The 23,594-nt window shown below is 51.8% G+C and overlaps 2 protein-coding genes across 2 annotated transcripts in view; one reads left to right on the forward strand and one right to left on the reverse strand.

Annotated features, from left to right (window-relative positions):
- The window catches only part of SEC31B (SEC31 homolog B, COPII coat complex component), a 32,731-nt gene extending 21,501 nt beyond the window's left edge, over window positions 1-11,230 (forward strand). The window contains exons 19-26 of the mRNA XM_009277708.2: window positions 176-389; window positions 784-1,125; window positions 2,198-2,236; window positions 5,172-5,227; window positions 6,466-6,612; window positions 7,030-7,146; window positions 8,549-8,620; window positions 9,343-11,230. Of these exons, the coding sequence (XP_009275983.1) occupies window positions 176-389; window positions 784-1,125; window positions 2,198-2,236; window positions 5,172-5,227; window positions 6,466-6,612; window positions 7,030-7,146; window positions 8,549-8,620; window positions 9,343-9,522 (1,167 nt within the window). The 3' untranslated portion in view covers window positions 9,523-11,230. The remainder of the gene's footprint in view (window positions 1-175; window positions 390-783; window positions 1,126-2,197; window positions 2,237-5,171; window positions 5,228-6,465; window positions 6,613-7,029; window positions 7,147-8,548; window positions 8,621-9,342) is intronic.
- A 368-nt stretch (window positions 11,231-11,598) lies between these two features.
- Window positions 11,599-22,706, reverse strand: WNT8B (Wnt family member 8B). Its single transcript, XM_019471625.1, has 8 exons — window positions 22,656-22,706; window positions 21,213-21,351; window positions 19,701-19,826; window positions 17,480-17,622; window positions 16,663-17,054; window positions 16,411-16,522; window positions 12,005-12,032; window positions 11,599-11,636 (listed from the first exon to the last, which is right to left on the reverse strand). The coding sequence occupies exons 1-8, from the start codon at window positions 22,668-22,670 to the stop codon at window positions 11,599-11,601; spliced, it is 993 nt and encodes a 330-aa protein (XP_019327170.1). The 5' UTR covers window positions 22,671-22,706.
- Window positions 22,707-23,594: the final 888 nt, after the last annotated feature.

Raw genomic sequence — 23,594 nt, forward strand, 5'->3', positions numbered from 1 at the left:
CTTGTTGAGCAAGTTATGTGGTGGGAAAGGCCTTTGATCCAATCCATCCAGGGCACTGACAGCAGCATCATCTTCTCTTGCCTGAGAAGTGACAGGGATAGAAAGTGCATCTGCTTGTGTGTGTATGCACATGACCGTGTCAGCCATTTGCAAGTTCTTTGTTTTTTAATTGCAGCCCAACTATCAGTCATCATTTGCCCCTTCAGCACCTTCTCAGTCTTCAGTGCCTTCCCTCTTCATGCCTCAGCCAGTGCCAGCGATGTCTATGACACCTCACCACGTTGCCTCTCCCCAGGCCAGCACGGGCCCACAAACAAGTGTCTATTCCAGAGGGCCCCCATACCCACAGTACAACTTGGGCTTGGTTCCAGCAACTGTTTCAGGGCCAGGTAAGCATTGTCTGATAGTCGTGTCCATTCTCCAGGTTTTCTTGGACTAAAGCCTTCAACATGGATGGCTGCTCTACTTTCTTCCTCACAGGCCTATTGTACTTGCAAAGAACAAGTCAGCTGTCTGAGAGGCTTTTCAGTGCTTCTGACACATCTAGTTCTAGCAGCTGTTGCTGCACGTTCACTGATATTAAGCATATATAGGGGTGGAGAAGCCACAGCTAACTTTGTGGCAGAGTTTGACTGATGTAGCTTGGGTTATGGGGGGGTACACCTAGCATGGATATTCTAGGGTATGGCTTGGAGAAGGGCAGACTTACTAGCATGAAGGAGAGCATCAGGAGTAGTTTGCACATGAAACAAGTGATGCTGATACACTCTTTCTCATTTGTAGCTGTGTCACAGTCTCAGCCATTCGGAGAAGCAGGAGTTGGACCAGCAGGAGTTAGACCTATTGGTCCTGCTCCCTTCCCCAGCCAGCCTTCTCTGCCAGGACAGTCCATGCCCATGACATCTCCTGGTGTTCCACCACCCCGACCTGCCCTCTTCGCTCCAGCCTCAGTCCCATCATCTCAGCTTCCTGCAGCTTGTCCTCTCCCTTTGGCAAGCCAGTCTCCTCTAGGTTTCTCTTCAGCACCTTTCAACTGTCCCATGAACATGGGTTACCCTCAGGGAGGTCCTGGAGCTCCATCTACTAAGCCCCTGCCAGCAGCCAGCATTCCTCCTCCTCCCACAGGTAAGTACTGCTTGTGTGACTCGTGTGTCCAGGACACTCCTGGACGGGGTTTGCAGTACATAATGGACATGGACCTTCTGAGGTCTGGTCTGTCACCATAAAGGCTGGATGTGGTGCTGAGGCTAACCTTACAGGCACATTGTGCTGAGTCTTGCTGTGGTGGTGAAATACAGCAATGATGACAGTTTCATTCAGCCTGTTCAGCTGCTTTGTCCCCCAGGTTGTGGTTACAAGATGCTGTCTCTTCAGGTCCCCAGTGCACCCTGAGTAGGCATCCACTCCAGAGGCATCTGCTCTGACTGAAAGGGTGGTGGTCCCAGGGAATGCCTGCTGGAAGGCTTGCTGATCTCAACCCTGCTTATGTAACTTACACAAGAAGTGCATTTGACGTGCTGGGAGAGCAGGGTGCTGCTTCTCTGTCCATGGGATACCCCTTGCTTAGCTTCAGGATAAAATTCCTCTGTCTGCTGTGTTCTAGTTCTCCTTGTTTTTTACCTGTTGCTATAAAGTGCTTGCCTTCTGGATTCCTCTGTGCAGTGCTCTAGACCTGGAGCCTTTCCCCTCTGGGTCTGTAGTTTGAATCCAGCCCAGCCTGCAAGTACTGTGAAGTCCTTCCTAGCATGATGAAGAAAAGGAAAGTGGTGTTGGACCTAGTTCCCAGTGGATGGGCATTCCCTTTTTCTATTTCCCACAACATCACCACATCTGGTGCTTGTTAATTCTTTGTTTGCTGTCTCACAGGACAGGTTTAGCCCGGCTGTGGAGATCCCTAACAACAAGGCTGACAATCCTTAGGTTTTTGAGCGGTTCTTCTCCAAGCCATAAGTATTCTGAGAGTGAAGGAACTGAGGCTTTGAGGTTTGCCTCTACCTGGAATCCTTTGCTGAGCCGTGTTTAACCAAGGATAGCAAATCCCATTGTGTGAAGCCTGTGGGGATTACACAGAAAGGCTCTGAGCTAAGGCTGGACAAATTCCTTCTGAAAAGCTATCAGGGATAGTAGTCCAGGGACATTACTCACTGAGTAAAAGCTGTTGGTGATGATGACTCTCCCACCTTGCCTTGATTTTCAGGTTTCTTCCCTTGGCTAGATCCCGACGTGGATCATGCAGGTAGTACCCAGAGAAGCCTCCAGACCTGTGGGGGAGGCAAAGTTGCTGCTTCCAGTGAAATGTGGGGTGTGTGCGCACGTTTTACTGTGTGTGCATGCTCATTGCTATTTGTTGTTTCCCTGCATGCCTGGGGAGCTATGCAGCTGGGGTAGTGGACATACTTGTCCTGAGGACTAGCAAGTGACAGCTGGGGATGTTGGAAGTGAAATGAAAGCACTGTGCTCTTACTGATGATTTTGGGTACAGAAAGCAGGCGCTCCAGCTTCTTCCTTCTCTACTTTCCTCCAGTCCTGGAGGAATTAGAGCATTCTCAGTCTCTGTGTCTCTTCAGGCAGTTGCTGGGGCAGCAGGACAGGGAAGCAGCCCCTTTTCCTTTCTTGGTTCTCTAGGCAAGGAACAGGCCAGTGGTTGTAACTCATCTCTTGTTTTCTCCCTGTTACAATCGCAGCCTTATGTATGGCGCCTTATGCATGGCTTTGCTTGTGCTTTCCCCGGGTGGTTTGGAAGAGGTGGGTGCCAGCATGAGCAGTGGTGGAGCAGAGCTTCCCAAGCAGAATTTGGGGGCTCTATTCCAAAGGGAACCGGAAAGCTCTTTTGGCTTTTAGTTACAGGGCAAGGTTTGGTTTTGAATCTCAGTCCATCTGCTGAGGAGAGTTTGGACCGTAGAGGTTTTCTGACTCATGCTTTGTACTGATTTCTCCCCTTGGGATTCACTGATGATGGAGACTAGGTATCTTCCAGTCTACATTGTCAGTGGGGTGAGGCTCAATGACTTAGTGGGCTGTCTCTGCGCAGTGACTGCTGCTTGCACTAAAGACCGTCTGCCAGGCACAAAAGACTATCTAGGGAGTCTCAGCTTTATTTAGGAAATCCGAGTACTCAGTAGCCACTTAAACCACCAAGCAAGCCTTGCTGTGTGGAGTGGGACTCTAGAAAGGGAGTTGTCCCTTCGGCAGAGAAACAAAAGACCCCAGTGTTTCCCTGTTAAAGGAAAGATGATTCCATGGCAAGGATTTCAATCACTTCCTCAGGCTGAAGATGCCCTGTGGGAATTCACTGCTGGGAAGTTCCCTTCTCCTGGCAGCATTTACCCCGTTTTAATGGCAGCATATGGCAGGCCCAGATCAGTACTGCAAACGGGCTTCCTTGAGAGTGCTTTCTTGCCTGCTGTTATTGTTCTGGTTTTGATGGGTACTTTTCTTTAGCCTGGAAAGGGACTGTAAGATCACTCAATCTGACTGGCCAAACTTGCTTGCTTTGGAAATTCTTGAACATGATCTGAACAGCTCATGAACACATTCTCACTAGTGCAATGAAGAGAGATCTCCACTTGTAGAAATCCCACCCTCCTGGGGAGTGTTAGGGACAGGGTGAACGACAGCAGCATGTTGGCTGATCTCCTTTCTGGCCAGTATAATCCCTGACTCCAGCCTGTGATGGTCTTGTTTTTTCTAGGACAGGCATTGCTGGAGGCTGCCGCCGTGGGGCACTCCTTTCAGGGTTGGTGAGAAATCCTATTTCACAAGTAGCATAGGCAAGATAGTCAGAGTTTCATCCCAGCAAAATGCAGCAGGGTCCTGCTGTCTCATGTCTGATGATTAAGTGCCTGGCTTGAAGGCTATAATTTAAATAGCTGTTTCCTGTGAGGATTCAGAGTGCCACTGGGTTGGAATAGTGCCAAGGACTGCTAGTCCACAGGCTCGGTGGGGGCCAGCAGAGTTCTAGGGCACAGAATCCCCAAGCTAGAAGTAAGTGCCAACTTAATTAAACTACTGATCCAAACTCATCAGAGAGTGAGTCTTGAAATCATGGGAAAAGGGAGGGCAAAAAGAGGCTGCCAGAATTTTAATAATAAAGGTAATTAAAGTAATGAAGCACCTTTTGCATCTTTCCCCTGTGATTTTTAAAGCTCAGTTCAGGATCAGTGGCTCATTAAGTATGGCACTGAGCTCCAGCAATTCTGATATTGCCCCTTAGAATTATGCCACTTTCTCACAGATTATTCCTGTCTCATGGGCTTGAGGTTATTAATACTGGGGTGACAAAAGAAGCACTGGGGTTTTGTCTAGAGATGCAGGTACCCTTACAGGACAGCAGCAGACAAGGTAGTTGGAATTTGACCTTCGCAGAATGAAGTGTGATCACAAGTCTTTTGATGTCATGTTGTCTGATGGATTTTTAATTACCTGGAGTGAGGTTAGAGGCTAGGTACCACAGAAGCATCTGCTGAGACACCCCTCTGCTCCCAAGGCATTTACTGGTTAAGTTTATTCCCTTCTAGTTGGAAAGCCAGCAAATTTTGCTAAGCTTTGGTTCTGAACATCGTTTTGGAAGGGGAAAATTTCAACCCACCCCTAACTTCTCCCTCCTTTATCACAGCAACCTGCATTGCTGTGGACTGCCACCATGAGGCACTCCTGCGAGTGTTGGTGAGAAGCCCGCTCTCACCCATAACATAGCCCTCGCCGTGGTATCACAGCGCTAGATTCTCTGTTTGGGGAACTTCAGGAGCTCCCTGAACCCTGATGGGCACACACATGCAGGTCCCCACCAAGGTTCAGTCCTGACTCTGAGGCTGACTTCCGCAGCCTGTGCAGAATGTGGAAAGCTTCAGGTAGCTGCGAAAAAGCTTTCTGTGTGGGAGTGGGTGTGCGCCAGTTCAATCTGATCAGACATAACCTCGTGAAGCCTGTGCACGTACTCGGATGCTAAGAATGTAATTAAGAAAGAGAAAGGGAAGCAAGAGCAGTTCTTGGGCCTGTGAGCTGGGTCTGAAATTCCTCGGTTGAAATGAACTGAAGGTGCAATGATGGGGGAATTGGAGCCATGGGCCCTTTCGCTGAGGGAAGTTCCAAACTATTCAAGCAATCATGAATTGCTGCTGTGGCCACCTTCTCAAAGTCTGACATTTGTGTCTTGTTCTCTCTCCTGGCAGCTCAGGAATCTTGGACTGATCCCTCTGCTGTAAGAGGAGGCCTTCAAAAGAAAAAGGTAAGCTTTCAGCTGCAACGTGTGTTAGTTGTCTTTTAGCCAGCGAGCTCCATGCAACAGATCCATTCCTATAAATGCTCCCTGTCTCACTCAGCAGGTCTCATTCCATGTTGGTCTGTCTACTTCTGCATTACATGCATAGGACTGGAGTCTAAGGCATCTTGACCCTTTGCCATCGAAACTCGCATGCCATTCTCCAGGGTGGCTGTTTTGGAACATGGTTATCATCTGTGATGCTGCATCCTCTGTCAGTGCTTCCCAGGCTGACTATAGTCACTTGTTGCTAGAAATAAGGATTTAATCTTAGCCCCTGGCCCACATACCTTTTTTGATAGTGGCTGGGGAGATCATGCTCACTTCACACCTGACAGTTGGGGGCAGCATTTCCCCTCAGCACAGTGAGACGCAGTGATTTTCCTCAGATGCTGATACCAACTGGTAAGATGCTTCTGAAAGAAGTTGGGACAGGTGTAGCTGTGAGCTGCCTGCCACGTTGGCCCTGCTGCTCTCTGCCTTGTAGTGATTGCACTGGAAGACCTGTGAGCTAAGCTCTTTTGCAACAAATGCTCTCAGTACCCCATTTCTATCACTGCTGCCTGCTGGCAGGTGTGATGAGAAGCTTCTTTGGCACCATTCCCACCCCCCACTCCTCTTCTTTAGCTTGGAACAGACTTCTCGCCCTTTTTCTGGCAGCATAGCTGGGAACCTGCTTCAGGCTGTGCTCACTACAACAGGATTAGCCTCTTGTTAAAGCCATCTCCTTTTGATCTAGCCCCGTCAGAGCGAATCTATCCTGACTCTCTGGCTTAGCAGGGGCACGATGAAGTGTTTGCAAGAGGATTCTCCCCCCATGTCGTGGGATTTTCCCCAACACTTGCTCTGTTGGACACTTTACTGCTGCTAATCTCTACATTCAGGACTCGTGCCGTCGCAGAGCCAAGGCAGCTTTCTGAGGACTAGTGCTTTCAGGGGCAACGGATCTGTTTGATTGAACAATTCCAGAGGAGTTTTCTTGCTGTCGCTTTGACTGTTCATCTAGGATGCAAGAGGAAGGGCCCCACGCTCTGTGTCAGGGGGCTGAAAGAACAGGGTTGTGTTACACATCGTCTTGAGAACTGGGCATTCTGCAAGTTAGAAAGGAAGTTGAATTTGACTGCGGAGAGTGTAACCAGCCCTCCTTCCTTGGACTTGGTTTTCTTGATTTTTTTTAATTTTCTTTTCTTTCCTTTTGCTGACAGTTGCCCGAGAAATTTACTCCTCCAGCCCCCATCACAGCTCCAGTAATGAACTTGCCCGCTGAGCCCCAAGGGATCCATCCTCAGCTGTCCAGGTTGCAAGAATCTGGCCAGTCACCCCCAGGAGCACCCAAGGAAGGCAGCCTACAGGTACCCAGGGAAAGTGGGGCATTTCCCAGCCACCAGCTCCTTGTCAAGTAGAAAAACAACTCAGCCTTTGAGATTCTTATTACTTGGCAGCTGCAGGGTTTATGTTGCTCCCTAGCCCTTGTAAGACATCTCTGCCTGAGTGTTAGAGGAATTGCCAGGGTGGAAAATGACACCTGAGTATGGCTGGGAGAGAGGGAGGGAGGCCAGGCAGGCTGTCAGCCTGCTGGGAGTTGGGAATCCACAGAGGCCTGAAGCTATACCACAGTCTGAAGATGTCAGTCTAACTCTGCTTTCAGGTATTTTCAGGGTTTGCAAAGGGGTGAAATTCTTTCTGTTCATAGTTGCAGGAGGGGATTCTACGTGCTCCAGCCTTTCATGCTCCTGTTGCATTTATTCAGCTGCTTCTCTCTCTGTCAGTATCACCAGCTACCCATGGAGAAGGTTGAGAGGAAGGAGGTGCCCCCTGAGCACCAGGCTCTGAAGGCCACATTTGAAGGGTTGGTGCAACGCTGCTCTGCTGTCGCCACTGATCCAGTAAGTCCTCCCTTCTCTGATCTTTGGCTTTTTTGCCCTCATAGATGTTTGACTGCTGCTTCCTTCTTTTGGTTGGGAAAAGAGAGGAAGAGTCTTGTCCCTATAACCAAGTTAATCTCCATCTGCCTCCTTCTTTTAGGCCGTAGGCTTGTCCATCTCTTGGGAACTGAGATGCATTCTCTAGCATTTATCCACTGCTTCTCATTGCCCCTCTAGAGCAATGGTTCTGTCCTCCTGGCTCTTTTCTCTGAGGAAAGTAGAAGAAACGACCCAGCTAATTCAGCTTCCTTTTTCACTGACTTGATCTGGAGATAGTTCCTGCAGAGCTGGTATTACGAGCTATCCTCAGAGCTTAGAGGGAAAGGCTGAGAGATCCTGGCTGGAAGAGAAAGCCAGACAATCTTTGTGTCCGAGTCACTGTAATTTCTCCACCCTGGTTCTTGGAAGACTGTTGGCCTACACGTCATTCACATGTGTGAATGTATCAGGCCAGACTGTCTGGAAGCAGAAAAGCAGTGTTTGCAGCATCATGTTAGTCTTCCCAGAGCTTGGGGGCACCATGAAGCCTTCCGGAATACCTCTGCTTAGTGGGTGTTGGGATGAGCACTGAGCCCAAACTGCTATCCCAGAGTCAGACAATTTGTGTGTAGCAGCAGCTTTGGCATGTTTGCTCTGTGCTTTCTGAGAGTGCAGTGTAGCAATTTCTGGGAGATAACCTGAAGGTTCCCTCTATGGACAGAAAGGCCTGTTGGTTTGGGCTTAAGCACTCGGTTTACATGGAGGTTGAATAGCTGGGTTGGTACAGCAGTGCAATGCACCTGAGCTCCTAAGGCTGCTAGGCCTGTCCCAGTGTTGCCCAGAGCCAGGCATTTCTATCCACGGTATAATTTACCTGTGAGTGGATTATTCAAGGCGGGGTTAATGGGGTCAGTCCCACCAGAGCTTCAGTACTCAGGCCCTTTCCTTGGTGGTTACCTAGAGTGGGAAGGATAATTCCCTTTTCCTCAAGACCAGGAAGAAGCTGTTGCTTAGGTCAGCCAGGGTGAGGCTGTCTGAATGCCCTGTGGATCAACTAGTAGATGTTTCTCAGTCTTTGGAAGTAGTCATTCTGTCCTGTGGTCTGCAAGCACTGGCAGAAGGGAGGAACGCTTAGGCTGGGAGATGGGAAAAGGGGCAAATCCAGCTTCCCGTCTTGGGGAGAGAACGTGTGCATGTGTGTGTGCACAGTGAGGGCATGGCTGGCTTGTATCACAGTCCCTGGCTGGCAGAGGCTGAGATGCAGCTGAATTGTAAGGTGCTGTGGGAAGAACAGAGGAGGGGAGGGACTGAGCGAGAACAACTTGGTTCTGGGAGAGGTGGCTTTGAAGCTGTGGCAGAGCTAGCAATACCTGTTTCACTTCAGAAAACCCGAAGGAAGCTGGAGGATGCATTGCAGCGGCTGGAGTGTTTGTATGAGAAGCTCCGTGAGCAGGCGGTGAGTAGATGCCACCATCCCCTGTGATCCAGCCGGGTTCCTGATCCCACCTTTGCACTGGTTGTGTCTGTCCCAGTGTTACCAGCACATATCCTCTTGAGAAAGCTAGGGGATTGCCAAACTTTATAACGCACCTTGAATCCAGCCAGCCTTATCTCTTCTTCCTTAACCTTGGCCCAGACATAGTGTAAGGAAAAGCTGGGGAGGTATTTGCAGGGTGCTTTTACCCCCAGGAAGTATACTGGCATATAGGCAGGTTCCAGATGGGAAGGGGCAATTGGTGTTAAGCGTGAACCTAGTGTAACCTCTCGCTTGGAAAACTCTGAAACTGCTGATGCAAATTGCTGGAGGGATAGCTATCAAGGGAAGAATCCTTTTAACATACACCCTTTCCCTGAGTGTCCATATTAGGCCTGAACAGAGATGGGATTCTATGCTAGATGGACCTTTGACCTCCTCAGATACATCAGATATTCAGTTAATGCTGAAATGTCATTACTTAGGACCTGCATTCACTGTAACCCAGCCTGGGCATTAAATGAATGTTTGTTGTAGGCTGAGAAACTGAGGGAGGAAGCAGGCTATCCTTCCTGCCAGTGCTTGACTGTGTAGGTGCTGTTTGGTGAGGATGAGGTGGAGAACAGGAGGGAAGGGTGTGGAGGGAGGGGGGCCTGTGTTACAGTGCTGAGCATGCTGACTCATTTTCTGTTCCCTCCCCACAGCTCTCTCCAACCATCCTCATGGGTCTCCATGAAATTGCCCGCTGCATTGAGGCTAGGAACTACCAGCAGGGTCTCCTGGTTCACACCCAAGTGGTGAGCAGCAGCAGTTTCAGTGAGGTGTCTGGTTTCATGCCCATCCTGAAAGTCCTCATGACCATTGCTGGCAAGCTGAACGTGTAAAGTGTGGAGCAGCTGGAACAGCGCACACTGAGAGCTGGTGGACTCCCTCACCTGTTGATGTACTGCAGGTTGTGGACTCTCCTTCTGACTCTGGAGAAATAAGTCTGTGCCAGTGCCTGGAACTGTGCTGGGCCAGCACGCCTGGCCCCATCCACTCTCCAGACAGCCCACTGGTGTCTGGGGCTCTGGAAGCTGTTCTTTCTCTCTCTTCTTTCTTACTACCCTGAGGCCACTTCCCAGCCCAGGGATCGCAATTTCAGGTTGTCCAGGTTGCACAGAGATCCTCCCTCTTCCCTGTATCCCTGGCACAAAGGGGAAACTCCTTCCCTCCCAGGTTGACATTGCTTTATTTTTTTTTTAGGACACAAACAGGCTGGCACCTGCGGCGCCACCAGACAGAAGAGCCTCGCTCTTCCCTGCTGCAGTGTAAACTGCCTGAGTGATAGCTGGGCTCCCTTGGGACCTAAGCTGGGGTGTCCCGGCTCTGTTGGGCTGCAGTGAGGATCTCTCATCTGGTTCCTCCTTTCTCTTCATTCTCATCCTTGACTCGCACTCTCACCGCCCTGCACCCATATCCTGCTACAACTAGGGCTAACTACCAGCCTGCTCTGGGCTAGCTTTGGTTCTCTCTCTCTTCTTCACCCAGCCCTCTCTTTTCATAGTCAAGTCTCCTGTTTACCCTCTATCCCCCTTCCTTTATAGCTTTTCCCCCATAAGCTGTGGGCTTGAGCCCTTTATGTTTCAGGCCCAGGGCTGATTCCCCCTTCTCCCATTCAGAAATGCTAGCAGGTTGGACTGCTCTGTGCGCTGCTCCCCAGAGCCAGTCGCATCCTGGTTTTGGGCTAAAAGCCGCTCTCTCTGGCTCCTGGCCTTTTTCACTTCCTTTATGTTAGCACAGTTGGCCTTTTGCCCACTGGTGTTATCTAAAGGCTTCCTACATCGGGCTTTTCAGACAGTCTAGGGGCTTTAAAAGCAGCAGGGATTGTTCAGGTCCCATAAAGAATCCCCTTGAGCTACTCTGACCACCCCAGACTTGAGCAGGGGGAGACAGCTCATTGCTCCAAGCGTGGTGCAATTGTAGGCGTTCATTCTGCCTACAGTAACTGATACATGCAAAGGTGGTTCTCAAAGGCCCCTTGGCACTATGGTGGTAGGAGTATGCTGCAGGAGGTGATGCTGTCAGGTCTCGAGATATGGCTGTGCTGAGGCTTTTCATCACTGTGGCATTTCCTCTGCGGTAAAACAGATGAATGAAACATATCTGTCCTGGGGGAAGAAGTCTGGGACGGCAGATGGGATTTTAGGGCATATCTGTGTGGTGTGTGTGTGTCTTTCCCTCCCTCCCTTCCTCCCTCCTTGCCTTCCTCTCTCTCAACCTCTTTCATGCCAACCAGGCAGCATAACCATTGGGCCCTAGCTGGGAGCAAGGCTTCTTCCCAACGTTTGGCTGCAGCCAGCCCTGCTTCCTCTGCTTGCTGCTTGAGTGATAATGCCATCGTGGGCCTGTGGTTCAGTGACTTACACAAATCAGCCTGCTCTACCATGAGACTTAGGAGGGAGGAGAATCAGAGAAGGGAGGGAGAGGACACGTCTCATTCTCTCCTTTCCAGGTCAAAGTGCCTCCTTGTTGCTGCTGTGTTGTTTCTATTGCTGCGGTTTGATGCACTGAGAGATTACAGAACAGTGAAATAAAAGCTGTGTTTTGTGATGCTGCTAGCTTTTTTTCATAGGCTTGTCACCTCTGGCTACAGGGGACTTCCCTCAGTCTGCAGGGCCACCCACTGAGAGCGGAGTTCTCAGCTTTGGTGAGGGGGGCAATCGAGAACGGTGTGGGGCAAACCAGATTCTGGGCTCTGCTGGTGTGGGCAGCAACCGTCCTGGTGTGGTGAGATCTCAGGCCTTACCCACTCCCTAAGGCTGCAGGGTCAGAGAACTGATCTTCTCCAGATCACCCACCTCAGTTGTGACTGTTCATCTGCATCAGACACAAGAAGGTCCCCAGGATGGCGGAGGTTCTCTTGGGGAATCACAGCAGTGTTGGGGATTTTACACTTGATATCGGGAGTCGCAAGTATGTCAGTAAGTAAACACAGAGCCCTTGATGAGATCCTCTCCTGTTGGAAATCAGTGTTATACCAGTGAAGCCATGCCACTTAAACTAGGATGAGGATCTGAGCTGTGTGGAAATCAGATTTATACCATTGAACTGTCGGTTCTTACCATTAGTTAATAACTTCTGAATCTGTTGGCTGATTTCAGTTAAGCTTCTAAGGAGGTAAGAGTGAAGTGAAACATCTGTACTGAGATAAAGTTGAGGGGGAACCAAACTAGCTTCTGCAAAAAGACTGATGTGATCTCAAAAAATTTCTGTTTTCCATTTGCTGTCAGCTGGCTAGCCAGTATATATGTACAGGCCAGCCAGTCAACACACATGAAACTCTGAAATATGCAGGACTGTGGTTTTATTATTATTTATTATTACCTGGCTTGTGGTTGGAGGACTTGGGAGGAAGTAAAGGCTGAGAGAGATTGTTTGGATGGGGAAGATCTGAAGGGCTGTTGCTGGGAAGGGACCAGGGTTTATGAGGGTTCTGGGGTGTTACGGACACAGCACACGCGTTCAGGCAAAACCAGCCTTTGTTAGTTCTGCTGCTGGCAAACACCAAGTTTAAGGGAGTCTTGCAGAGCTTTTGCAGCCTGGTCTGGGAGCAGTTAGCAACCAGTCTGGCCTCCCAGCCGTCCCCCATTAGGGAGATGCAAGCTGGTTTTCAAAGGCAGCACTTGTGTTATGACCCCTTCTCATGCTGTATGAGTAAGCAGGTAGCCCCGGAGGCATACATTTGCTTAACGAGCATATAAGGAAAGTCCTAGCTTTCTAAGATCATTTAACAAGCCTGGTATTTCTTAGATTCTGCCTTTCTGGATCCAGTTATAGTACCCTGTGCAGTCCAGCCCCTCTCTTTCTTTAACTCAGGCCGCTTATACCACTGAGAAATAAGCACGGATTTTCCATGTATTTCTCGGATGCATTTGACTTCAGTTCCCTTCGGCACGCACAGCTCCCGCTACCCATGGACTCATGCAGAGACTGGCTATTTATCCTGCCTTTGCTGCGAGTCCTTCCTGCTTGCCCCTTTGTCCCACTGTTGCTCAGTTTTGCTTCAGGTTTACCCCAGCGAGCACTGTCCCTAAAACTCTTGGTAGGGAAACCAGGCAGGGGGAAGTGGGGTGACCCACTCGAGGCTCTTTGAGGGGCTTGTGGCGGAAGCCCCATCTCTGTGGCCCTGGTGTGGTATGTGTCCTCGCAAGCCCCACTGGAAAGCGCTCCTCCATTTATAGCACTATTTCTGCTGGCTGGTAACAAGTTTCTGGTCTACGGACAGCGGCTGCTCGGCATTGCCTCCTCGTATGTGGGCACATGCTACCACAGCATCCCTGCGCCGCTCGACAGGGCAAGCGTTTTCTGTCGGGTGAGGCGGCCTTTGGGTTGACAAAGAATTGGGGGGGCGGTAGGAAAGGATCCCTGGGCACAGAGAGCAGAGCTCTAATCCTGTTGCAGATAACATCATGTCTGCAGGCTAGGCTTGTGTGTGTTTGGGGGAGCTGGAGGGGCAGAGATTGTTAGGCAGTATTTGTTTGTAAAGCCACTTGCTCTGAAGATAATGCTTGCACTAACTTCTATTGAGGGAGCAGTGTGAGTCCCCACAAAGTCCTTTCCCAAAGTGTCTTTGAAGCCAAGAACCCATTGAAAGGAAGAAAGGCCAAGAGAGGGGATTAGTTTGTTCAGCAGCTGTGAATTTCAGTGGGAGGCTGATGAACTCCAAAGTCTTTGTTGAGATTTTTTTGTAAGGAGCCCTGCTGGAGGGAGAGACCCACACGGGGGCCGCGGCCTTAGACAAGAAGGAATCCGAAGCGGCAGGGAGCTGTAAACGGGCCACAAGGACTTTTCCCAAACACTTTTCGGAAAAGGTGTTGTGAAGAGAGCGGAGGGGGATTAGCATGTGAAATGACACTTTCCATTGACTCCACAGAGGAGAGGGGAAAAGGGCTGGCTGGCTGATTTATTAGCATTTTGTTCCCTTCTCTATTCTGCTCCCCCAGCAGCCCCCCTCCCCTTGCTCCCCTCCTCCCTGAGCCCTCTAAAGAGGTTTGGATTGGAAAAAGGAGCGGGGGGCTGCCTGTTTGTGTGTCATCTGGGCGAAGGTGACCACCTGGGAAGCTGAATGTAAATATTTCTCCTCTGAGGAATGCGCCTTCATTAAACCGAAATGAATACATGGAAGCATCCAATCCTGCCGCACAATGGCAGCAGTGCCTTTACCGCTAAGGGCTCCTTGTGCCGGGGAGGGGGGACCCCTCCGGGCCCTGACCCGCTGCTGAGGTCAGCACATTTTGCAGCTGCGGTGTCGCCATTTTCTCCCAGAGAAAGAAGCATGCGGCAGTGGGGCTCCCGCTTGTAATGCTCTCCGCATGTCCCCTTCACCAACAGGCGTCACTGCGCCCAGCGGGCACATCCTGGGCTGTGCCGTGGCCTTCACGGGGCAATCGTGTGGGGCAATAGTGTCAGCAGGTGAGGGACAGGGTAGCACAGCCTGCCATGTGCTGGGGAGGGGAAGGAAATGGGAAACAGCTTCCACATCTTCTCCTTTTCTTGTGTTTCCAGCTGGTCGTGGAATGGGGGGCACAGAGGGCCAAGGGGGTAGAAGCTGTCCTCTCTGCCATGCAGTGGTCCTCAAGCCAGCCCGTGCTGGAGCTTTCCCTGCTGGGTGAGAGGCTCTCGCCACCTCTTTGCTTTTCTGCCCAGGGATGCATCCCCACCGCAGGGAGGTGGAGGAACTGCTGGTGGAGATGCAAGGGAGACCGAGGGCAGGGTCACTGTATTAATAAGAACCTTTGTGCAAACAGCTGGTGGTTCGTGTGTGAAGCGGGTGTTACAGCTTTCCCTGAGAATGGGCCAAGATTGTTTCTTGCAATTTTTGAAGGGCTTGATTCTTGCTTGACATGACTGTTCTTGCTTGACGTGAATGTTCTTGCTCTGGTGAGACCCCAAGCTTGCTGTAGGTCCAAATTCCCACCCCCCATGAAGTAGTCCTGGGATTGAGGGAGTATTTGATAACTAAGAGACACACACAGACTGCTGAGCCTGTATTAATGTATCATCTCTGAAATGGGCAACTGGGCCCCTGTCTGCCCCCCTCCCATCCCCTTTACCCCTGGCAGCTGCATTGCAGTTGGATGCAACCTCAAGCTTGCTCCAGGAGAGAGCAGGCCCATCCCCCTCCTGGTAGGGGCCGAGGTGGTGCTGCATGGAGGGAACTGGTCAGCTCTTCTTATGCTCAACAGATGGGTAAGCGGCTGGGTTTTAGTCACCGGAACTGTAACTACGTACATCCACACATGCAATTGGATGAAAAAAAACCACCCAACTACTTGGACACAACAGTATTTTGCAAGCACTTGGCTACTGATTTATTGCATTGGCTATTGGTTTACAAATATTGGCTACAAGACAGGTCTAATGGCCGGTAACTTAGCTCTGCTGGCTTCTCATCTGTCTAAAGGACACTTCAAACAGCAAAGTAGACGATAACCTCACAGCCCAAGGGAGATCACTGTGATGGTGCAGTGAGCTTCCCCAGGTCCTGCAGCTGGCAGCTTCTTCCCTCCCTTCCCCAACCATGGCAAGGGAACAGAGATGCATCAACCAAATCTTCCTGCTGCTTGCTTAGCCTATAGAATATATACAATAAGCGGTAGAGGAAAAACTGTTATGTATACATCACAGTAACTGTGCAATAAATTAAACTTCAAAGTGCTTCACTTTCCTATTTACAACACCATTAAATAGTAACTGACATTATTTTCTCAGACTAGGAGGAAGTATTTAGTTAGTTAGCTGACAGGGTAAGAGTGCTCGGCAAGTACACCAGGAGGTGGGGAATGGGCTCAGCTGGCAGCTCCTCTCTGGGAGAGATTTGGGAGGGAACAGGGACTCGAGCAGTGTGAGGGCATCTTTATGGCATCAATCAAGGGCTTTGGCAGGGACGCTGGGGTGAAAAGGAAGACCAGACCAGGAGGCTTAGAAGATACAGAGAAAGCGTGTAAAAAGCAAGTGATGGGGCTCTTCTTTTGGACAGCTGTTTAATGGGCAGGTCAAGCAGCATCTTCAATCTTGCGGCTGCCATCTCAAATGCAAAGTAAAGCACTAGAGAGCTCAGCAAAGCTGTCAAAGGATGGGAAGTGATGCTGTGGGCCTCCTGGAGGCTGGCTTGCTGCAGGAAGTAGTTGCACACCTTTTCTATTCCCTCATAGTGTAGGGCTTAATAAAAGGCAGTAACAATTTTATTTTAGTGCCTCTATTTTTTTAGGGTACTAGAAGCCTCTTCTGTTTTCGGGATTACCACTCTTGAGTTGCCCAACTCTGGTGGTGCCATCTCAGCTTCCTCATGCTTTCCTAAGTGTTGATCTCGCTTGCTCAAAAGCTCAGAGCAGGTGCTTGTTTGGGGAACAGACAAGCTCAAAAGAGCAGGAGCTACTGAGACCACCTGTGTTTTCAGCGATAAAACCATAGTCACTGGATAGAGTGACTCCGGGTTGAAGGGACCAAATCTCACCTTGTCCTGTCAACACTTGAGGGTCTTCCCAGAAGTCATCACCCACTGCACTAATGGGAAATGCCCTGTATGGCCAAGGCCCAGGGGCGCAGGAGTGCCCAAGCCCCAGTGAGGTGGTATTGGGAATGAGACAAGGGGAATGGTGCCAGGGGGCTGCTGGGGAGATGGGGAGGGCAGGAGAGGAGAGGGGCAGATAGGACCATGGAGGAGCAAAGGCAAGTTAGAGCTTTCTCTTGAGCTTGCGGCTGGCCCCACCACCCCCGCTCCGCTCCCGCTTCTCCTTGCGGACGCAGAAATACTTGGTGACCCTTTTGCGGCACTGCTCGCACCGCACGGCACAGCACCAGTGGAACTTGCAGTTGCAGCTGGACACCATCTCGGCTCGCCTCTCCTCCACCGCCAGCCCGCATCTCCCACTTGCCTTGCCCCTCTTCAGGCACTCCCTGCCCTCCGTGCCCAGTGCCCAGAGCGTCTTGTTCTCCAGGCAGTAGTCAGGAGAGTCTTCTAAAACACCATCTCGGCTCGCCTCTCCTCCACCGCCAGCCCGCAGTCCCCGCACAGCCGCCGGCAGCTCCGCTTCTCCCACTTGCTGAGCGCCTTGCCCCTCTTCAGGCACTCCCTGCCCTCCGTGCCCAGCAGCCCCAGCGTCTTGTTCTCCAGGCAGTAGTCAGGAGAGTCTTCTAAATGGACCAGCTCCTTCTTGGAGATGGAGCTGAAGGTCTCGGCGATGGCGCCCCGGCTGGCAGCACTGTTCCCTGCCCCCTGCAGCAAGTCCACCTTCAGGGCTTTGTGGTACCTCTCCTTGAGGTAAGTGCCCACCTCCCGAAACTCGGGCAGCTGCAGCCAGCAGGTCTGGGTGGTGCAGCTCCCCGACACGCCATGGCATTTGCAAGTCCGCTTCATGGTCCCTTTCACAGCCTACAGGGTGAGGAGAGAGAGGGGATTCAGGAAAAAGCCCAGAGGGGTCATTTCTGTGCTGCAGCACGTGGAGAAACATGGCTCCAGGCCTGTGGAAGGGTTTGCCATCGACCCTCCCTGCACACTAGTCCTGCCCAGGGGTTGTCGGCTTAAAGCTCGCAGATTTGCTTCTCCATGGTACTCCCCTACTTGAACTGGGAGAAAGAGGACAACAGGAAGCCATTAACTGTAATCACGGAAGGTTTGCTACCTCAGAACAAACACCACCCATCACGTCAGTACTGCTGCCATCCCATTCTCCTCGGCAAGGTAGTTGCTTCTTCTGGACACATGCTTTTAGCCACAGCAAGTTGTGACTCTCCACAGTGAACGGCCAGAGCCAATCTGGTACGCGCTGTCGGGTCTGGAGGGAGAGAGGGGCTCACCTTTCTACCTGCCTCGTTGTTATGCAGGTTCATAGCAGCTCTGGCATCTTGTCCAGTCTCCAGGGCATCCACAAACTGCTTGGAAATGGCTTCCCCAAAGCCCACGTTATCACTGCAGCCTCCCCACAGCCAGCCTTGCCCCCCTAGGAAAGGAGATGAGATGTGTGCTGTCAGGGAACCAGCCCCTCGCCTGCCTGGCTTGTGGCTCTGGGGACAAGAAAGGGTCTCAGAAGTGATGGGAGGGAACAGAGGCTGTGGGGCAAATCCAGCCTTTCGCCTTGCAATACTCCCCGATTCTCTCCCCTTGGGCTCGTGCCATTTCTACTGAGGCCTGGACAGTAAATGGCTCATGCAGGCAGCGAAGGGGTATGTCCTGTGTGACAAACCCAGGGATTTCCAGGCTTTCTACAGAGCAGGATTCAGCAGCTGTTAATTATCATGCATTAGCAGCCATATAGAAAAGGCTTTGGGTCTTTAATCACCTTCCCTCAAACCCTGACTTGAACTGGTTCAGTCTGACTTGCAGGGACAGCATCTTGCTAACATGGAGTAGCGAACTGATGGAGGCATCCTGGTCAAAGGGAACAGATTCCCCTCCGCTGGGAAACAACCCAAGCCTGGCACACATGTATCAAGAAGGCCCTCTTTTTGGTACACCCAGAATCCTGGGATGATGTTTGGCATCTCAGAAGGGTCTGATTTTCCAATTATCATAAAAAAACCAAAGGAGTCAGCACAGAACTGGGATACTGCACAGCAAGATGTGGAGGGTACTTTTCCTAACTGCATGGGAGCTCAATAACAGCTCGGCTGACTGGAAACACATCATGCTGTTTGCTTCTTTTCCTCCTAGAGAAAAATGCCAAATTCTTTATGAAGATTTGGAATCTGGAACATTCTGACCCTAACGTGCCTTGATGGTACATCTTGGGACTTGTGGTTTAATGGCCTTGTGCCTCTCTTGAAAGGCCCGGCCCTTGCCCAGACTTCCCCAGAGCATGGCAATCCCCTCTCCCAGGGAAAGGCAGGGGTGTCTCATGGGAGGTGGATAACTGCAGTGGATGATGAAGTCCAAATCAAGAGCTGGGACCGGAGGGAGAATGGAAACCTTTCACCAACTTGGATTCAGTGCAACGGCATTTAGAATTGAATCATGCTGTTTTGGACAAGCCCAAAAGTTTCCTTTGCCTTCCAAGGTTTTAAGTTCACAATGGAAAATTTTCATGAAAACCAGATATGTTTTGGGGAAAAGAAGTGTAGCGTGACTAACTCAGTTTTCCAGAGAAGACAAAATTTGGTGTGTCATAGCCCAAAAGTCTTGCTTTGCTGGAGATGGGCTATCCCATCCCTCGGACACCTAAGAAGCAGTGGCTGTTTTAAAAACTATTAGCCAATAAAGCAAATTACTAAATACTGGACACTCCAGAGGACTTTGTCATAAACTGACACGTACTGACTGCCCAGTGCGGCTGGGCGGGGAATGGCTTTTAAAAGATTTTGATAATTTGAAATTTGACCTCTTTCCATTCAAAACAAAAGACCGAAATGTCAATGTTTTCTGTGAAAGCTGAGCAGAGAGCTGGGGCGGTGCAGCGCAGGGTTCCCCACCCAGGGGTGCCTTAGCAGCTGCGGGCCTGGGTACCGCTGTGACAGGAACGGGGTGAAAGCTGTGTGCTGCCACAGCAGTTCTTCTGGTTGTGCTCTCGTGTACCTGCCACGCTGACAAACGCTGGAGGGGTCTATGAATGCCACCCTGCTTTCCCTCCCGCTAATTCTGCTCTGGAGCCACCCTGGTCCTGCAGACCCTGGGAGCCCTGAGGTCCCTGATCAGCGCTGCTCTAACCAGACCTGCCATTTAGACGCACGGCATCAGATCCTCTCCTCTGCCTGCATGATACAGTCATTTCCTCCAGCAGCTTAAACAGAGTTGGCCTTGATTTGAACCAGGGAAACTGCAACTCTCTTCTACTTTCCTGCTCATTTAGAAAGTAATGGAAAACATCGAGGGCTCGGCCTCAGCTGGTGTAAATTGGACGTGGCCCCATTAGCTTCCACAGAGCTACTTTGGTTTGAGCCAGGCACAGCTCTGCTCTGGGCATTATTTCCAGGTGTGGGGACCAGGATGAGGATTTGTTTCTGCAGGCCTCAGCGGAGGAGAGGAGAAGAGCTGCCTCCTGCCGCCTGGGACGTGAGAGAGGGACGGCAGCTCGTCTCTCCTTACCCAGCTGTCCGTTGCGGGAGTCGTCACAGCCACAGTTGTCAAAATCCCCCAGGCTGCAGTTCCGGGTCAGCGTGTACATGACGCCCGCAGAGCTGATGGCATGGACAAAAGCGGTTTCTCGGTTTGCTGTCAAGTGGGAATACAAGGAGAGCAGATGTGCTAAAGATTTCACGGTGAGACCAGTGTTAGAAACGACTCCTGCCATGCAGGAGACTGCGTAGGAAGAGATTTGCAATGAGCAGGGCTTTGTGGGGTGGAGAGCAGGCCCTACATGTCAGATTAGCTTAGTTTTGGCTTGAGTTGCACAAAGACAGAAGCTCCCAAATTCGATCCAGACTGACTTGTGCCATTTCCAGAGGTGTGGATGAGTTTAGCACTTGGCTGTCCTTGTGGGAGCTCAGCAGTGGGGATACAGCACAGACAGCCAAATGTTCCCCACGTCTCGCCAATACACCCCAGAGGGGAAGGGGCCCTCTCCAACAATCAAAGAGCTCCTTCCCCACAGCCCCCTCGAGCCTTACCTTCTGCTGGACACTGTCCAGGGCTCAGCGCAGTGACCATACCTACCCACCAGGATCGGTGTGGTGACCATCAGCTGACTTCACTGAGCCTTTGGCTTTCATTTAATACCAGCAAGGTCTGGATCTGAGCAGATAACCTTGACGGGAATGGTTCAGGGACCTGCTCCCAGTCCCAGAGTGTTACTTTGCGCTGCAATTGCCTCCTCAAGGCCCCACTTTGAAACCTCTGTCCACCTCTGCCTGGGGCCCTGGTCCCTCGCCTGCTGCCATTCCCACCAGAGGCCTGAGGCTCTCCTCCATATCCAGCTCCTGCCTGCACAGGGCAGGTATGAGCTCAGCCCAGCATCATACATGGGTCTAGAGGACCAGGTACACACTGAAACATTTCCTGGCACCTGCAAACGGGTAAGGAATGGGATACAGTGACAATGACCACAGCCCCATGCTCTGCAGTGGCACAGGTCATGGATGCCGGATTTCTGCTCAAGGTGACTCTGACATCTGGAAGCTGTGGGAAGGCTTTTCTCCTGCCTCTTGGCCAGAGCACAGCCACTGATGAACTCTTTCCTGGTCCCTTTAGCCATATCCCTCTGCTTGCTACCCCACCACCCCGTGCTGGTTGTCAGCCTCCCTGGGACACCCTGGCGAGAGACACCACCTAGGCATGACGTGTCCAGCAGCCCATGCTGCACGTCGTGGTGGTGCATCCTTGTGGGGAGCCAGTTATGTGAGGGTTGGTGGGACACTCCCGTCCTGCGCAAGCTGGGGCTCGGCGGGTCTGGAGGCGATGCTGGCATTGCAAGGCTAGATCCCAGGGCGTGTCTGGGAGCTGATGGGTGAAGGGGTCTTCTGTAAAGATCCCTCTGGGGCACTTCTGGGAGAGGCACATCCCAGGTGGGGATGGGGAAGAAAAGGAGGCACTTGGGAAGAGAAGAGGGGCTCTAACCTGTAGCAAGGGGGTCCCAGTAGTGGTATCCAATGCTTTCCTTACCGCTGCGCAGCCCGCCATGGCTGGAGAGCTGCAGTGCCCTCTCGGGGCAGTTCCAGCGGTCCCAGGCGAACTGGAACTTGCACTCCTCGATGCCGCTCTGTGCCCCGGCCGCCACGCTGCTGGAGTAGATGAGGTAGGCCTAGGAGCAGAGCAGCAGATCAGGAGAGGGGATGGTGTTTGCCCCGCTTCAGCCTCCCCCAGCATTAACTTGCAAAACTGAGTCAGGGTGCGTTGGCCAGCATGCAGGGACAGCCCTGTGAGCGACAGGCTGGGAATGTCCCCAGGCTACTCCCAGGGTCCAGGAGAGTCACTCAGCAGCTCTAGTTTCCATCGCAGGCAGTGCAAAGCTGGTATAGCCACAGCCGCTTCCCACACAGCGGTGGGGCTGATGCAGACGTAGCTTTCCTGCCCTGTGCTGCATATCGTGGGTCCTGCTGCTTTGGGGTCTAGATGGATGGAGAAGCACAGTGCAAAACACCAGGAAGAACATGGCCACAGGCTCCCAAGGAGGCTGGCGTTCAACTGGAAATAACTTGCATGCCATCTTACAGAGACAAGATGTACAGAGCTGAGGAGGTCTCTCAGGCTTTGCTCCCCTGGGGAGTGGAGCTCGACACCAGCAGCAGCAAATGCATTTTCTGCTGTGCTGGGTCAGAGCCTGAGCCTCCCAGGGGGAGAAGGCTGAGCTGTTGGCTGTTAGCCACATTAGTAGATGTGCCAGCCAGCCCCTGCAATGGGGAACCCCTTATCTCTCCAGCATGAGAGGAGGCAGAGCCTTCTCCTCAGAGACCGGGGAGCTCCAGGCCAGCAGGTGCCTCAGCCTGCCTCCTCCTTTACTGCAGCCCCAGGAGGACAGACAGTGCTTTGGGGCAAGGTTGCTTCACCAGAGCATTGAGAGCTATAGAAAGAGCTAGATGGGCTTGGAGGTGTTCCTGGGGAATAGCCAGAACAAAAATTGGGTGAATTTTACAACTGGTCTTGGCTTGGAAAAAAAGCCTCTGAAAGAGGGGTGCAAGGAGGCGGGGGGTCAAAAATACTGAACAAGGTCCTGGCAATTCCAGTTATGCTCCTCGGGGAAGTATTTTTTGCAGGACCTACAGAAAGTACCTTTCCAGCTTGATGAATGTGGGTCCTGATGCTAACCTGATCATCAGGAACAACAGATGACAGGTGAGAGCCTCAGCTGGTGCCAATAGACAGATCTCCAAAATCTGGCCCCAACCAGCTTAAAAGGACCCCAGGCCAACTTTGCTCAGGGCTAATGTGTCCCAAGGAGCTGCAGCTTATAGCAGGTCATTCCTGGCCCTCCTCTGCCTTGTTGCTGGAAACCTGGGGGTGAGGGGAGCTCTGGCCAAGGCTGGATGGAGAGGAGTGGGAAGGTGGAGCTCCTCCCTCCCTGGGTTTAGTGGAATCAGGGACAGAGATCAAAGGGATTTCTCTTACCTTGGGGCCCGTCATCAGGAAATTATTCACTGACCTGGAAGACAGAGACGGTGTCAGCAGGGAGGGAGTGACAGCGGAGGCGCCTGGGGAATGCCTGGCATCCCAGGACTCTCCTCTTGCTCCCTGCAGCCTGCCTGTCTCCTGGCTGCAGGCACCTTTGGTCTCTCTCCCTGCAAGCCAGGACGGTACCTTCTCCTTCCCACCACCCCGCTCCCCCAACCAGGCTGTGCCAGGCTGCAACCCCCTCGCTGCTCCCTCCTTTTGCTTTCCTCCACACAACTGCCCTTCATACCAATCCCCCCATTTTTTTTTTTTAGTGCTTTCCTGTTCCCCCAGCCTTGCTTTTACCTGACCAAACTGCTGCTCGGCTTAACTCAGGGTAGTGTTGCCCCCAGCCCCAGGAGCTGGACCACGTGCCAGCACCGCTCTCCCTGTGGGACCATGCCAAGGGAAGGAGGAGGTCACACCGCTGCTCCTTCATAGTGTGTGTCCCGGCAGCATCCCCCCAGTCCCTTGTTCACAGTCCCTTGTTTTCCTGCGGTGCCAGCTCTGGCTGCCCACACTCTCCTCTTGGTCACGTTATGATGATGGTTGTGCACAAACACACTTGTTCTCCCAGTCCTGCTGGGCACTGCGCAGGGGGGGAGTGGGGGAAATGAAACTTTCTGGTGTTCCCACTGCAGGTGTGAAGGGATCATCTCCAAGAGCCACCATGCAGCGTGGCTGGTCTCCATAACTCTTCCCCAGGGGCTTGCAGAGCTGCTGCTGGCAGATCTCTTTCTCCAGCAAGAAAGACTGTTTCAGTGCAAATGGTCAGTCAGTGTTAGGACTCCATGTGGTGCAGTGACCACCATTAGGAATCTGGAGGATGGCTGGGTGAATCCAGCTTAGCTGCGTTGTGGCAGAAAGCACTGAGGCTTTAAAAAGGCCCAAGAGCCA

This window comes from Aptenodytes forsteri, unplaced genomic scaffold (assembly GCF_000699145.1).
Source record: "Aptenodytes forsteri isolate BGI_AS27 unplaced genomic scaffold, ASM69914v1 Scaffold15, whole genome shotgun sequence".
In the NCBI taxonomy this organism is placed as follows: domain Eukaryota; kingdom Metazoa; phylum Chordata; class Aves; order Sphenisciformes; family Spheniscidae; genus Aptenodytes; species Aptenodytes forsteri.

Coding starts and splice junctions, on each gene's coding strand:
- WNT8B (XM_019471625.1), bottom strand. Junction 19,827..21,212: donor CCATGGCGGGCTGCGCAGCG/GTAAGGAAAGCA, acceptor CCCACTTGACAG/CAAACCGAGAAACCGCTTTT. Junction 17,623..19,700: donor CTCCCGCAACGGACAGCTGG/GTAAGGAGAGAC, acceptor CTCCTTTCCTAG/GGGGGCAAGGCTGGCTGTGG.